The sequence below is a fragment of the Brassica oleracea genome, chromosome C8 (assembly GCF_000695525.1).
Source record: "Brassica oleracea var. oleracea cultivar TO1000 chromosome C8, BOL, whole genome shotgun sequence".
NCBI lineage: Eukaryota > Viridiplantae > Streptophyta > Magnoliopsida > Brassicales > Brassicaceae > Brassica > Brassica oleracea.
Window position 1 is genome coordinate 575,159 of NC_027755.1, and position 16,966 is coordinate 592,124.

At 39.6% G+C, this 16,966-nt stretch overlaps 2 protein-coding genes and 1 pseudogene across 2 annotated transcripts; all 3 read right to left on the bottom strand.

Moving 5' to 3' along the window:
* Positions 1–2,983: 2,983 nt before the first annotated feature.
* LOC106311190 lies at positions 2,984–4,205 on the bottom strand (the record flags this gene model as incomplete). Its single annotated transcript, XM_013748413.1, is given in 4 exon segments — positions 2,984–3,519; positions 3,585–3,731; positions 3,915–4,098; positions 4,164–4,205. Coding segments are annotated over 4 exon segments (909 nt in total), but the record flags the coding sequence as incomplete, so codon positions are not given.
* A 7,853-nt stretch (positions 4,206–12,058) lies between these two features.
* On the bottom strand, positions 12,059–12,944 carry LOC106308364 (annotated as a pseudogene).
* On the bottom strand, positions 12,909–16,170 carry LOC106311819 (cryptochrome-2-like). Its single transcript, XM_013749116.1, has 5 exons — positions 15,863–16,170; positions 15,347–15,684; positions 15,049–15,273; positions 14,274–14,983; positions 12,909–13,721 (listed from the first exon to the last, which is right to left on the bottom strand). Exons 2-5 carry the CDS (start codon positions 15,657–15,659, stop codon positions 13,110–13,112), a joined length of 1,860 nt encoding a protein of 619 aa, XP_013604570.1. The 5' UTR covers positions 15,660–15,684; positions 15,863–16,170; the 3' UTR covers positions 12,909–13,109.
* Between the last annotated feature and the right edge of the window lie 796 nt (positions 16,171–16,966).

The following is a 16,966-nucleotide window of genomic DNA, read 5'->3' on the forward strand; positions in this document are numbered from 1 at the left end:
ACCAAATTTTGTGTTTCCTCGGAAATTCCTCGGGATATTCCGAGGATTTCATTTTCCGTCGGAATGTCCGTCAGAATACCGTTGTTTTCTTGTAGTGTTAGATGATATTTGTCTTAGGCTCCGAATGGGAAAAGAGGATCAAGCGTTGCGGATCTAGCGGATCAAGTGGATCGAGCGGAACAAGAGTGGTTCAAGCGGATCTAGCGGTTCAAGTGCGGATCTAGCGGATCTAGCGGATCTAAACTTATGTATGAATGGTGAAAGTGGATAAAAAGTGGTTCAAAGTACTGTTTAAATTTAAATTAATTTACATAAATTTTATAATACTACTTATTTTCATTATTAAAAGGACTTATTTTAAAAATACTTTATAAATTAAAAAATCAAAATATAGGATCTGATAAACTTAATTATTTAATAGAATTATGATATACTATGGGAAATAAAATTTATATAGTCTTTTCTTTTACAACAAGCTTATACAGTGTTTTCATTCATTAATAAAACTGTTAGATGGAATTAGAAACATAATTTATATTATGTTTTGTACATCTAATAGAACAAAATTACATTGAATTAAAAGTAAAACATAATTCTATTATATTTTTAACTTATAATTTGAATATAAATTCTTATTTAAAGCTGACCAAAGTACTGTATAAAATTTAAATAATGTATATAAATTAAAAAAGGTTTTAAGTACAAATATAATTTTTTGATATATATTACTTAAATATATATATATATGATTTGGAATGATTAAAAATAATTTTGTTTATTTTGCAGAAAAAATTGTATTCTTATGTTTGCTTAAATGGTAACTAGAAGATCAATTTTTAAATATTCAAATAAATTCAAAACTAATGTAAATTCAAATTAGACATATAAAAAATCCAAATACAATAATCAAAGAAATCAATACATACGGTTTTTATTTGCCCATAATGTATTTGCAATTTGTTCTCTTATATTCGCCATTGCATCGCCTTCAGGTGTAACAATTGTTTCCATATCATTTGAATTATGCTCCAAATCAACGTTATCAGTAGGTGATGGTCCTAATGTCTCCGCAAAGTCATCATCGATAAAATTTGAAATTCTGATAAAATTGTGTAAATCCATTGTAGCAACCACCACTCTCTTCTGCACTTCAATATTATATCTTGGAAAATCACAAAGAATCCTCCATTTCTTCTTCCAAACTCCAAATGTCCTTTTAATGACAGAACACAAAGATGCATGCCACCGGTTAAAAAATTCATGCTTATTCCGAGGAGGAGGAGCATTTTCGAATTGTGACATATGATACCGAACAACCATGTTTCGTGAAGATTTATATGGAGCAAGAAAACCTTGTTTATTTGGATAACCAGAGTCAACCACATAATATTTATCTGCGGGTGGCAAAGGAAATTCAGGATCATTATTTTGCGCCATCGTAAGAACAACTGTGTCATGACAAGATTCTGGTGCTCCGTTCCAAACATATGTGAACAACATATTCAGATCACATATTGCCATTATGTTAAATGAAGTTCTCTCATGTCGATTCCAATACATTCCTTGTAGTTCTGGCTTTACCTTAACACATACATGAACACCATCCATTGCCCCGACAAATCCACTAAAAAAATGCCAATATTTTCCATCCATTAATTGGTCTGGAATCCTGTGTAGTTCTTGCGTTCTTGGAGTGTGGATATAATCACAAGCTAGTAACTCAGTTGCTCTAAGCACTTCAAAAAAATTTCTCTTCACTGTTTCTTGATTTCGTCCAAATCGTAATCCAACATCCCGCTGAACTTCGTTGTGTCCACATATTCGTAAAAACATGGCCACACTCTCTTCGATGCTTACATTCAATGTTGGTCGTAAGCCATACGTTGTCTCCAATTTATGACACAAAGTTCTAAAACAGTCAAGTGACATTCGTAGTAACTGAAGACAAGCAGCATGATCTTCTTGTAATCGATGCCAAATATTTCTCCATCCCATCCCACTATCTGTTTGGACTTGTCCTCTTTCAAAATATCGATTATAATAACTCAATGCCGGTTCAATAATCAACTCTTCAAATTGTACGTTCTCCAAATTCCATAACTCAATTCTCTCTTCATAACTTAGAAATTGAATTCTTTGTGCTCGTAGTTGACATATGCGAAAAGCCTATATTTTGACAAAAAAAAATTTAAAAGGTATTAGATTGATTAAAAATAAGAAAAATGATCGTATTACACATAATAAAAGTAACAAATATTAATTGTGCTCGTAGTTGACATATGCGAAAAGCCTATATTTTGACAAAAAATTTTTTAAAAGGTATTAGATTGATTAAAAATAAAAAAAATGATCGTATTACACATAATAAAAGTAACAAATATTAAAAAAACTTAAATCAAACACCAAACATCATCATTATTATAAAAGCATTCAAGCTACTAACTAAGCGTAATCATCATCGCTTTGATGAGTTTCATTTAAATTAGGTCCTCGTTGGGTTCCCCATATGTTAAATAATCCTCCAGTTTTACGTGTTTCTGGTATTTCCCTTCTTGATGATCCTTGCTGAGGATTTGTTGTACTTCTAGTTTGCGTTTCAAGCGGAAATCCATGTTGAACATTCGTCGAAGAAGGCCAATGTGAAGTATTTGGCGATGAACCCCACTGTGAATGATTAGATGATGAATCCCAATTTGGAGCCACCGGTGATGAACTCCTCCATTGTTGTGTATTCTGATATGCTCCCCATTGCTGAGAATTTTGTTGTGTACTCCATTGCGGAGCATTAGGGGGTGTACCCCATTGCTGAGCAGTTGGTGGTGTGCCCCAATGTTGTGCACCTGGTGGCGTCCCCCATTGTTGAGCACCTGGTGGCGTGCCCCATTGCTGAGAACCTGGTGGCGTGCCCCATTGCTGAGCACCTGGTGGTGTACCCCATTGTTGAGCATGTGGATGTTGACCCCATTGGCCAGCTGAAGTTTTCCCCCCAAGAATTATTACCACCAGAAGATTGACTACCTGAATGAAAACCACTTGAACTTGGACTCCCAAATGGTTTACATGAGCTTAATCGCTTGCCCACAAAATCATCATCACGCGTATATCCAGTTAATGCTTGTAGAAATTGTATCTTCTCTTCGAAAGTACTTTCAGCTCTATCAATAAAATACTTTCGCCAGAATGCATCTTCTCTAAATTCGTTAATGCACGCCCAATAGAATTTTGTGTCATTCGGTAGCTCCATCGATTCAAATATCTTCACAGCCGCATCAAAATTGTCATAGTCGTCTTGGTCAAACGGATTTTGGCGTAGTTGTTGTAAACTTTGACGTTGAAACTCCCTAAATCCAGTCATTGTATCTGTGAGGGTGGTCTCAAATGACTGTCTTTTTTTACTTCCTCTTGCACCACTTCCATGTATAACTCGTGAAGGTATCGATGATCTTTGTGAAGAACTTCCTCGTCTTCCTCTGACTTGTTGTTGAACTCTTGAACCAGGAATTTGAATCGGATCACCCGCTGCAGAACTATGACGCAGATGGGTAACTCATTGGAAGGACGTGTGTCATCATTTATATTAACACGATACACTTCTTCGTTTTCTTGCATCTCTGGCTCTTCATTGTCTGACATCTCACCACCAAAGGTTTCTTGGTACAACTGATCTTCATTATTAGTGGCACTTTGATTCATCATTTCTTCTCTTCTTTGGTTGACAGAATATTGGGATTGTGATTGGACATTGTATAATTTGAAACAACGTTCCATGATTTCCCACCCGTGTGGCGGTTTTCGTCTAAATGCATGTACAATCTTACATGCCTATTAAAATAAATAAAAAAGGAATATTTTAAAAATATTTTATACTTATATATGGTAAATAAATTTTCAGTATAAAAAATGAGTACTTACTTCACGATCTTTCCACCATGAGTCAGATGCATCAATCTCAGAAGTAATAGGATCAACCGAGATACCAGTTGAAGTTAGAAGCTCTCGATACTTATTGTACTTCTTTTTCAAGGTATCGAGTTTTTCTTTGAAAAACTTATAGTTTATATCTAAACCGAACTCTTCGTTAAATTTTTCAACCATAAACTGTTTGGCAAATCACAAAGAATCCTCCATTTCTTCTTCCAAACTCCAAATGTCCTTTGAATGACAGAACGCAAAGATGTAGGGTCTTTTATACGGTAATTGTTCATTTTAACAGCTTCATCATATAACTCAAGCGATCGATAAAGACTGCTAGGAGTCCATTTGAAATTAGCTCCTTTCTACAAACATTTTAAAAGTTTGAATATTATTACGTAATTATGACAATATTACATAAATAAATATAAAATACTTTACCCGCAATGCTGTTTCGGTAGGAAGATTTGTATAACCATGCGTAGAAGAATTTGCATTTTGTCTCCGGTTAGACATACCTGCAATTAAAATTTAAAAAATATATCTTATATAAATAAAATGAATATTCTGAATGATTTATATTAAAACTAAATACTGATTTAAGCAGTTCTTTTATATGTCACAATATTTGCATATATTTTTTCAAATTATCACAATATTTGCATATATTTTCTTCAAATAATTTTTGTTCTATAAATATCACATTTTTTTTAATAAAATAGGTATATTTATTACATTTATATTTAAACTATAAAATTTGTATATAATGAATAACAAATAAACTATATATAATTTTAGTTGTTTGTTATATATTTAAGTTACAAATAAAGTAATTGTAGTTCTTTTTATAATTAGATTCAATTAAAATTATATGTAATGCATCAAATCTGTGCAATTATTTTATGTACTAGTATAAATATTATTATTATAAGTTTATATTGTATTAAGTAAACTCAAAGTATTATGTTGCTAAAATTAGTTTAACCTAATTACAAAATAACTATATAATATTAATTAACTAAATTCATTTTAATTACCATAAATTATAAACATATACATGAATGTACCTTAATAAATAGTGGAAAGGAGAATGCTGAAAAACACGTTTTAGAACACGTTTTACAAATAACAAAGAAAGAAAATTTTAAAGAGAGAAAGATGAAGTTTTTTTGTAAAGAGATTGTATCATATGCATGCTATTTATAGTCAAACAAAATTGATATTTCTAAAATTAAAATTGTTTTATCCTTATTGAATTGTGTGCCCACCCACTTGTTTCACTCCTATCTTCAAGTAAAAGCAGTTCTTTTTTTTTTTGCAATGCAATTCAGCGTATTTCTGAACACAAGTGGAGCACCCACTTTTCATTATTTATTTTCAACAGTTTTGTGAATGTGAATGCATAAGTGGGGCATCCACTAAGGTTGGAGGAACCGTCTTTTATCCTCTCCCCATTCAAACTCTTAGTCTTGTCAAAGTGTTACTTAGCCAAACCAAACTGATAAAAAAAATGTTATGTTGTTACAGTCATTTAATTATCTTGATTGGTTTTAGTGTGGAGGTATGTTATGAGAAACACTGAGTTTCTAGCTCCTTATGCTTGAGGTTTTCTTTTTTTTTACAGTACTTTGTACAATATGTGTCAGGCCTATGACCTTGACCTTGTAGAAGACGTGCAAAATGTTTTAGGACTTCGTTACTTGAGATTTTGTAACATAGCTAGTTTGGATTTTATGTTCTCATGGGCTCTTAATAAGAGTCCTCATCTTAAAGAGGCGAGACTTGCTAGTGGACAACTGCTTACTCAAGATATATATGAAGAAACACATATATTTTACGGCAAATTTGACTGTACACTCGCAAGTGTTTATTATTTCATTATTATTATTTTATTTTTTTTTGATCAAAGAGTACTTCATTCATAAATAAAGTTTACGCTCCATGTAGAGGAGGCTGATACAATGGAGCTGGCAAGAGCCAACTTAGCAACTGAATCAGCATCAGAGTTTTGCAAACGAGGAATAAAATGAAAGGAGATTACATCAAAGTAGGTACTAAAGTGATAGATATCAAACAAAATCCCATACAGAGCCGGCCTTGATTCCTTCTGTTTCAGCATGTTGATGAGAGTGAGAGAATCAGACATAATCGCAAGGGTTTTAATGTTCGAAAAAGAAGCAGTCATAACTGCCAGACGAATTGCGAGGGCCTCAGCCATTAACGCAGATGATACTAGGATCCGAGTGGCGGAAATCAGTGGAAGACGAGTCAGAGTGGGGGAACCAGAGAAGATACCTCCTAGCCCGCACATACCAGAGCGGGCATCCCATGCTGCATCAACATGACAAATAGGACCAGACGTATTAGCACGTAAAGGTGGGTGAGGTGTGATGTGGTTGTGATCTCGTGGGATAGCTACCGCAGCGGGAGCTTGCGATTCCTTCGCATCAGAGACGGCCTTGGATAAAATCTCTGCAGTGGAGTAGGTACGGTCCTCAAAGCATCGCTTATTGCGGGCCTTCCATAGGCTCCATAGGACCCAAGGCCATAATGGTATAACAACACCAGACGGGGAAGGTTAATAAGATGCAAAGCTTCAGATATCATGGTCTTGATTGACGGGGTTAAGGGGGGTGGTGTGGAAACCATTGGAGCTAACCCCCATACCTGGATGGCGATAGGACAGTGGAGGAACAAATGGAGATCATCTTCTATCCCACCGCATGATTTGCAACAGAAAGGCGTGATGCCTCTACTAGCTAGATTCTCGCTGACTGGGATGGCTTTCCTAGCCACTCTCCATAGGAAGTCTTTGATTTTAGGAGCAGTGTGAATGTTCCAGATGTTCTTTAGCCAGTCGAAGGGAGGAAGGGGAACAGGGTCTTGAGGAAGGGTTTGCAATTCAGTACTTCTCAAGGGGTTCATCCCAACCCTATACCCTGATCTAGTAGTATAGAGACCTGATTTATCAGGTAGCCAAGCAAGGCGATCCTGAGATGGAGCTGCACTAGTGATCAAACTTCGAATATGCTCTTCGTAATGCGGTAACACAGCTCTAATTTTATCCAGGTCCCAATCATTCGAGATAGGGCAGAGTAGATCACTAACACGTAAATTGATTGACATGAGGTTGGGAGGACCGAACGGGGTGGTGGGTGTATCGCAGCTGATCCACGGGTCCTGCCACACTCGAATATCCTCGCCATTCCCAACTGTCCAGCTCAAGCCCTTCCTGAGGATCTCCTTTCCCACTAGAATGCTTCTCCAACCATGAGAAGCCACCGAGGGGACAAAGCAGTCCATAAATGATGACTTCCAAGCATATTTACCCAGCAACACACGAGCTAACAGAGACTCCGGGTTCGAGATAATTCGCCAACCAATTTTTGTAAGCAGGGAATCATTGAAGGTTTCAATATCGCGGAATCCAAGGCCGCCAGCATACTTAGGTTGGGTTAAAGTATCCCAAGCTACCCAACACATCTTCCTTTTCTCCGGGGTTGCGTCCCACCAGAAACGAGTGAGGACGGACTGAATTTGTTTGCACAAGGAGCTAGGTATTTTGAAACAAGATATGGCATAACAGGGCATAGCAGCCAAAACGGCCTTGAGAAGAACCTATTTCCCTGCCCCCGATAGAAACCTAGAGGTCCAGCTGAAAGCCTTTTGGCGAACGCGATCGACAATGGAGGCAAAGATATCCCTCTTTTTCCTACCAAAGTGCTCGGGAAGCCCGAGATATTTTCCTATACCTCCTTCCGCCTCAATGGAAAGGTTACGCTTGACCCGCTGCTTGACCTCCGGAGGGGTTTTTGCCGAGAAAGTTATGGAAGATTTAAGGAGGTTGATTCGCTGGCCAGATAGTTCTTCATATTGTCTCAAGATGGCAGCTAAAGTGGTAACGCTGGTTGGGTTTGATTTGCAGAAAAATGGTATCATCCGCGAACAAGAGGTGGTTGACCGAGGGGCTGTGACGAGACACACGAACTCCCGCCAGAGAGCCATCCAGCATCGCTTTATCGCAAAGGGCAGAGAGTACTTCCGTACATAATATGAAGACGTACGGAGAAAGAGGGTCACCTTGTCGTATTCCACGAGAGGGTTTAACCGAGCCTTGTGGGGAGCCATTGATCAGGAAGGAGTAGGAGACAGAATCAATGCATCTCATGACCCATGTGATCCACTTGGTAGCGAATCCCATGTATGTAAGGACAGCCTCGATAAATCCCCACTCAAGTCGATCATATGCCTTGCTCATATCTGTTTTTACGGCCATGGAGCAGTGCTTCTTCGCTTCGGAAGTCCGTAAATAATGGAGGGTTTCATGTGTAATCAGCACATTATCCCCAATGGCTCGGCCGGCAATGAAAGCTGATTGTGAAGGAGAGATCAAGGCTGGTAGGAGAGGTTTCAGGCGGCGGGATAATACCTTGGCAATGATCTTGTAATGTGTGTTGCACAAAGCAATGGGCCGGTAATCGGAAACAGATCGCAGTCCGGTAACTTTGGGAATGAGGCGGATATGGGTTTCATTTTGCTGTGGCTGGAGATAATCCGATACAAAGAACTGACGCACCTCGCGGATCACATCTTTCCCGATAATATGCCAATAGGAATGGTAGAACTTCGCCGAGAAGCCATCCGGGCCAGGTGCTTTACCACCATTGATGGACATTACCGCTAGTTTTATCTCCGAATCGCTCGGTATAGCAGTCAACATAGCATTCATTTCGTCCGTCACCTTGCTGGAGAGGATGCTAGAGATTGCCGCAAAGTCAGTATTTGCACTAGATGTGAAGATCTCTTTAAAGTAATCGGAGATAACATCAGCAATCTGAGGTTCTTCGTAAGCTGCCATGCCATCTTTGTCCTCTATCACCGAGAGAGAGTTCAGGAGTCTCCGCTGCCGGGTGATGGCATGAAAGAAGCCAGTGTTCCTATCTCCATTCTTCAACCATTGTATTCTACTTCTTTGTTGCCAAAATTGCTCCTCCTCTCGATAAGCAGTTCGAAGTGTGAATGTAAGAGATTCTATGAGTGCGGGGTCAGGTATGGTCGCTGATAGAGCATACTCTAAGTCAATTTGTGCTTGGTTGATGATAATGTTGCTCTTAACATTTTGCTCCTTGGCCCATTTGATTATACTGCGACGGCATGAATCCAGTCTATCCATAGCAGACGCTATAGGAGAGTAGTTCCATGCTGAATTGATGATCTCCTCCACTTCCGGCTTCTCTGTTAGTGTCCTATTGAACCAGAATACTCCCCGCTTCTTGCGGTAATTGGCATTAAAGTAGGTAATCAACGGTCGGTGATCAGAGCCTTCGAAGCGCAAGTAGGAACTTCTGCCCATAGGGAATTGCTCACTCCAAAAGCAATTGGCCATAGATCTATCCAAGCGAGACCGGATAAAGTGGGAGTATCGGTTACCTCTCCACGACAACTGGTTCCCTGAGTGTCGTAAGTCCCAGAGCCCATTCTGAGATACAAATGATCTGAATGATGTAAAGGACCCTTCCCATCTCGCTGGCCCGCCTACTTTTTCTGTATTGTCTAGGATTTCATTGAAATCCCCAGTAAGAAGCCATGAGGAATCCCTATCCAAACCGGTCTGAGAGAGTTTAGTCCAGAAAGCCGATCGGTTCTCCACCATCGGGGCACCATATACAAAGGAAATGAAAGACTCCACTCCTTTGAAAGAAACCTCTGCATCGATCAGATTGGGAAGTGATTCCAGGATCTTGATGTTAACGCTATCTTTCCACAATAAAGCCAAGCCACCGCTAGCCCCCACCGGTGGGACAGAAAAATAATTAGGATAATGGAAACTGCTGGTCTTCTTTTTGATAAAGTCATCGGCATTCTTCGTTTCCTTGAGAAACAGTATGTCCGGGGATTTGGTACGATACAACTCCTTCAGACGACGAATTGTCAAGATGTTTCCCAAACTTTGACAATTCCAACTCAACAATACTAAGGAAGAGGAGGAGGAGGAGGCCGAAAATCCGACCCTCTCCTTCCGGTAGATCCTCTCGATTTAGAGCTAGTACCAGCCTTATCACAAGGTAAAGGTTCCTTATCAACACATAGCTTTTTCTTTGGTGGATTAGCTGAGCGCCCTACAGCAGCTCTCCTTAGGTTGAGAGCTCTCATTGGGCTGCGAACAACTCTTTTCGTAGTTACTCTGGGTACCTTTCTCTTACCAGCCGTTTTTGAGAGTGGTGGTGTGGCAGTAAACAGCTTTGAACTTGGTCCAGCTTCATCTCTCTGTCCATCACTGAGACGCAAGGCAGCAGGAATACGAGGTGGAAGAGCACTGGAATTGGTAACCACAGGGCTGATATGTTCATTTTCCACACCATCATATTGAATTTCAACTTCTTGGAGACGCCCAGAGTCCAGGCTAGAAGTTGGTCGGGGGGAGATAAGTTCGCGTAGGTCAGGTTCTGTTGTGCGCCCAAGCGACAACCGTCTCTTCCGAGAACTAGGATTAGGAGTCCCTCCTGTGGAGCCAACATCATTTGGATATTCCAGCCTCTCACGAAGGTTGCGTGGAGAGGGAGTGTGCGATATTTGAGAGCTAGAGAATCGGTTGAAAACGCCTGCATTAGCTGAAGGATGAGAAGCATTATCCACAGAAATGTCTTGATGGCGTATCACAACACCACTAGATAGGACTCGGGAATCATTGTCCTCTGATGCCTTAGTTCCCACGGAGTCAGAGGGTCTATAGCGAAGGGAAGCAGGTGCAGCTGCACTACGATATGGAGAGGAGCCTCCTGTTGAACGAGTGTGTAAATCTCTATGATCAGAGTAAGTGCGACGAGAGTTCCTTTCATCTCTTCTGTCATAATGCGGTCTGAATTCAGCAGAGGGCCGCTGATACCCTCTGCGGTCATCATGACGTCTTTTATCAGCTTCAATACGTTGGAGAGCCAGGCGTTGGGTGATCCCGAGTTTACGGTCTCTAGCAGGGGCGTCATGCCTGGACCTTAAAGGGTAATTCACTTCTTCATGGAATAAGGAAAAACACGTGAAGCAGTGCTTCTCAAGCTTCATATACTCAAATTCCACCGGTAGAATCTCGTCGGAGGGGAGCTGGATCTCCAAGTCCATAACTAGAGGTTCCAATCCGTTTATCTCCACTCTTATCTTGGCTTCTTCAACAACTTTATCAGGCATGTGACCTAACTGGTCACCAATGATTGTGATGGTTCCTTCATTCCAGAAGTGTAATGGGAGATCATGGATTTTAATCCAGAAGGATATCAAAGACGAAAAGTTTTCCGAGACTACAGGCTCCCATCTTTGGAGTAGTAGCATCCACTTCTTGTAGTGATAAGGGCCCTTGGTAAGAACTCGCTCCATATCTTCTTCAGACTGAAAGCGCATCTGGAATTTTTCAGGTGGTCGTTTGGCCGGTGGTTCCGGTGCTGCCCTTCCTTTCCCTTTATCAGCTCGTGAAAACCGGTGAGACATTTTGATGAGAGAAAGCGGGGCAGAAAGAAAGTAATAGGTTATGACAACCCAGGGAGAGGATGAGTTAATATAGCACAATCTTTCTGTGGAACCGGCTTTAAATTCGATGTGGTGAGCAGTATGGTAGTTGAACGTCTTAAATTGCCTTAACTTGCAGTAGTTTCACTGGAGGGGATAGGAACAGAGGAAGGCTACCACCAACTGGTACAGGTGGTGAGAATGTGCAAGGAGCTATCACTGCGAGCCATGGTGCGGTGGAGGCGGGTGCCTGGCCAGCGACGGCGGTCCCTCCGACCCGGGTCGGGGGAAGAACCCGGAGGTTAAAAGAACAGAGGGAGCTATGGAACGGAAGACACTCCCGAAAAAGGAATAGAATTTGAAATGGCAGGAAAGGTGGAAAGTGGTTTTAACTATAAATGGTTAAAACCGGGTGGTAAAAACAATAATGTGGGGGAAGTAACTAGTGGTTAAAGACCAAGCTGGGAACTAGTGCCTGAGAGAGGATTTTCAGAAAATCGCCTTTTTAATATACTTCATTTTTTTTTGTAAACTAGATATGTTTTATTATTTCATTATTTATAACTTAAAATTTCGACAGATGTAATCCCTTTGTGTACTCTTTCATCATGATATCTCTCTGTAAGGGGTTTCTTCAGAGAGAAGCTCCTTAAGCTGTTGAGTTTAGATTCGTAGGATAGCAGAAAAAGCACGCGACTGATATCCTCGGCCCAACTCTGTTCGCAAGCACACTATGGTTCACACTTATGAACTTATTGTTAGTCATCATCTACACAAACCAAACAAGACGTGAGAAATAATAAACTCAATGAATCTCTTACCAAAACCTCTGATTCTATATTATCATGTCTCTTAGAGCATCTCCAATGCAACACTATTTTTTCTCTATATTTCACTCCAAAATAGAGTAACATTATAGACTGAAATATAGAAAAAAAAATAGTGTTGCATTGGAGATGGTTTTATAGTTAAATGCGCTAACCTGCAAAAAGTCTCCGAAGTTGATGATAAGAGCCCTGGGAATAGGCGTTACATCGACCCAACAGTCTTGATGAAGAACTTGAAGACCACCGACTTGATCTTGAAGAAGAATGGTGATGAACGTGTTGTCGGTATGCTTTCATGTGCCCAAAGTTAGGTCAGGTTGTGGGCATGGAGGGTAATAATGGCAGATCATTTGGAAACCCTTGGCGCAGTCCATCCTCTTAAGGGTCTCAGGGCTCAAACCAAGAGCTTCTGATACAAGTTCAAAGATCAAACCACCTAACCTCTTCACATGGTCCGAGTATCCAATCATAGCGTCCCTGCAAGCAACCGGGAGCTCCTCAGGGTCTGGAAGATCAGGAGCCATGTAACAAGTGAAGCTGTTACCAACAGACAAATCTTCACGTTCGAAACTGTTGAGGTAATTAGAGTTCACTTTTCACCTTCTTTTACGTTATAACGGTTCAAGTTCAGTTCATGTTTCTTATTGTATACACACAAGAATTACAAAAACATTTATAGAAATATCTTTATTTACTAGTAGTATCCATACATCTATCAGCAAATATAACATAGGCTTATTCCATCTTGTCCATAGGAGCATCATCACAAGGAGCAAAGAGTCAAGAGACACACATTCATACTTCTACATGTTAGGTTTTATAGTAATTATTATAACAGAGAGAATAACATTAAAGCTTTATTTTGATCATTTTCTAACCATTTTTCCCCAAACTTGTAGCAATCTGATCAGAAGAATCTTGAATACCTTCCAAGTTCTTCCCTTCTGACACCAGCGAGCAAGAATGAGAAACCATGAACACACTCCTAACACTCGAAGAAGAAGAAGACTCGGCAGTAGAAAACAAACCCCTTTCTTCTTCTTCTCTAATAACTTCGTTGAATCCTCTAAGTTTCTTCATCTCTCTCTCTTCTTCTTCTTCAGCGGGTTTCACTCTCTTTGACCCACTGTAACGAACATCCGATGGTACTTGCTGGTCGTTAGAAGACGGGCAATAACCATGTTCTTTAACGGTATTAGCAGCCTCTAAGGCCTCGAAGCTATCAGCTACAATCTCATCAGGAGCTGCTCCGATCATGATCTGTGCTTCACGAGTTCTTGATATGGCTTTGGTTAGCAGCTCACGAGCTGTGTCGATGTCTACAATGGGTTTGGCGTAGTTAGTTCCGAGTTCCACACCAGAGGCTTTGAGTACTGTTAATGGAGCGTCCCATGGATGATGGATCCATTCAGTTGGTAACCTCGCGAGCTCGGGTAGCCATTGCCTTATGTACTCTCCTTCCGGGTCATACTTTGCGCCTTGTATCTGAAAAACCAAACCAGACAGACATATATTCTCTGAGACTTCTCAATGAGACAAACATACAATTGGTCCTGAGCATACTAAACCCGAAAACCAAACCAGAACCGAACCGAAAACTGAGACTGAAACCGGACAGAAAATTACAAAAAAACCGAACGGTTATTATTTTTCTAAACCAGAAAAACATAAATCGAACCGGAACTGAAAAGTTTATTTTTTTTTAATTTTAATATATAATATATAAAATAGCTGTCAAAAATATATATAACTCGGGTTTTTGGGGTTTTCGGTTTTTATGGGGCTTTAAACCCGAACCAAACCTGAACTATTTTTAATTCGGTTCTATTTCAGGTTTTATAAAAATATAGAAACCGGCCTGAACTTGACATTACCCCAACCGATCCAAAAAACGGATCGGATCCTAAACATCCAACCCGAATAACCAGAAAATCGATACCGAAACCAAAAACCCAAATGCCCAGCACTAAGTACAATAACAACAAGTAGTCATGCATCTTAAACTCTTTGAGTAAAAGATAAGTTTTGTAAGTTTACCGCAGGATTGTCCAAGCGATCAAGCTCATGTCCATCAGGCAAGCTGCCAGAGATATACTGCCATCCAATAATGTCACACTCCAAATCAGCATCCAAAAGAGTATCCCAAAAATACTTCATCCCCCACTTCCACGGAAGAAGAAGAAACTTCACAGCGAAGCTCGAAACAATCACTCTAATCCTGTTATGCATCCATCCAGTAGCCCAAAGCTCTCTCATCCCAGCATCCACCAACGGATACCCAGTCCTGCCTTGTCTCCACGCCTTGAACTTCTCCACGTCAGCATCCCAAGGGAAGAAACGGAGATGACTCAGCAAAGACTGCTCGTGAGTGAAAGGGAAGTTGAAACATATGTAACGAGAGTAGTCTCTTAGACCGATCCCCCTGAGGAAAAGAACCGCGCTTTCTACTCCTTGGCCGTTCTTGTCTCTCGCCCATATGATTTGTTTCATCCTGGCGCATTGGAACACGCGCCTGACGCTTATCTCCCCGAAGTGGAGATAGGGAGAGAGTAAAGAGGTTGAGTTGCCAACGACTTTCTTGCTGTTCTTTGCGTAGTCTATGAGCTGCTTCTCGATGAACTCGGTTAGTATCTTGTCAGCGTTGCTCCACCCTGGAGACCAAGCTCTGGTTAGCAACGCGTTGCTCGGCTTCTCCGCCTCGTTTTCTAATCCTAGCTCTTCGATTGAACACGCCCAAACCGTTCCAGCTGCTAACACAAAGAAACACACACTCAACTGTTGAAAACTTAAAATGTTTTTAGATGCTCTTTACCTGCAGTGAGAGGAATCAAGCGCCAAGGAGGAGGAATGACAACGGATTCAACAGGCATGTCTAAGCATTTCTTCCAGTAAGAATTAAAATTCGTAAAAGGTTTGCCCTTTTCACAGTATATCTCCCACGGCTCATACAATAGATCTCCGTTGTAGCTTTGCACAGAGATCCCACGTTCCACAAGCTTCTCCTTCACGGTATGGTCTCGAACCAACGAAACAGGATCTACAACAAGGGGAAAGGTAAACTTCATATCAACCTCAGCTGTGTACACTAACAAGAGATGGAGAGTAGTTACCATAGAGGTGATTAAAGACGACTTTAGTAGCACCGGTTGCTCGAACACAGTCCAAGATAGCTGAAACGGTGTTATGGGTTTTGATTAAAGTGAGCTCAGATCCAAGAGCTTTTAAGGATTGAGTCAAGTGAGCAAGTGATTGTTTCATCCACCATCTTGAAGCCCTTCCTGGATAAAACTGTCCTTCTTCTTCAGGACACCAGATGAAAACAGGGAAGACAGATCCTTCGTGAGCAGCGGCTGCTAATGCAGGGTTATCCTCAATCCTTAGGTCCCTTCTGAACCAAACTATTGTCTTTTTGTTTGTCGACATGCTTATGATCAGCTAAACTCCACTCCTGTCCAAATATAGCTAAAATCAACTAAACCCTTTACCCTCAGAAACAGAGAAAGGAACACCCTTTCAATGAAAAGATCAGTACCTAACTAAATAAAAATCAAGTCTCTTCTCTAACAGATGAGAGCATATTCAAGAAGTAGATGTTTTAATTAAATCAAAATTTTGAAACTTTTTACCAGAACTTAATCAGATCTTTGAGCAGCTTCGGAACGTGAGGAGAGAGAGAACTTGGAGGAGCTTCAGAGTTGTGAAGGGTGATTTTGATGACCGACCTCTTCTTCCTATTTTGGGTATGAAAGTTAAAGACTTTGAGATCTAAATGGAAGACGAGAACATTACCATGATGACAGTGTATGTATGCAATAATGCGCATAAAATATTCATTACAAGACAAAAAGTAGCCAACTTTATCCACAACTAGTGGCGTTCGAATTTAATTGGGTTTTTTTTACCCATCTCATTTTTCATTTGCTCTTGTAAGATTTTCATGGGGATCATCATCAACGAACGAACTTTTTTTATATAAGTAGATATTTTACAAGGAATCGAATTTTTTTATTAAAATTTTTTTTTAGAATGGGCCTAAAGTTCAGTGAATGATCTATCTTCTCTTACGTTGGGTGGTTCATGAACACGATTCTGGTCATGCCCACTTTTGGTAGAAATCCACTGAATATTACTATAAAGGCCTTAAAGATAAGAACTTGATTCTCATTTCCAACCGGAGTCTAATCAAGATCCACTGCTTTTTTAAAAAAACTTTACAAAAAGGTAAAGATAAACATTAAATTCTCTTATTTGGTGCACACAAAAAATACATTGAATTCTCTTAAAACTTTCAATATTTGTATTCCATTACTTTATATGACTCGAATCCTAGTTTAGTGGACCAGTGCCTAATGCCTATTGTTTGTGATTCGATTTCTAATTTTAGTTTAGTGAATGTAGTTTTTTTCCCGGGAAAATCGTATTTTAAATACTGAAAATGTCACTTTCTAACACTTTAAACACTGAAGTTTTGTTATTAGCACTTTAAACTTTCAAAGTGACATTTTTATCATAATAAACCTCCAAAGACGTTTTCATGTTCATAAACGACTGGTATTGTTCATTTTACAGGTCAAAATGATGACGTGTCGGTTTCTTTAAAAAAAAAACAGAAAAGTACCGAAAAAATCGAATGAAATTAGAAAAAATTGTAAAAAGTTCAAAACAAAATTTTAAAAAAATCTAAAAATTCAAAAAACATAAAAATTAAAATTAAAATTTCAAACTTTAAA

What these genes read in the sequence shown, in the direction of transcription:
- LOC106311819 (XM_013749116.1), bottom strand. Translation starts at nt 15,659, where the DNA reads ATGTCGACAAACAAAAAGACAATAGTTTGGTTCAGAAGGGACCTAAGG. An exon ending in CGTCTTTAATCACCTCTATG is followed by an intron (nt 15,274 to 15,346) that starts GTAACTACTCTC and finishes CCCTTGTTGTAG; the next exon opens with ATCCTGTTTCGTTGGTTCGA. An exon ending in CTTGATTCCTCTCACTGCAG is followed by an intron (nt 14,984 to 15,048) that starts GTAAAGAGCATC and finishes TTGTGTTAGCAG; the next exon opens with CTGGAACGGTTTGGGCGTGT.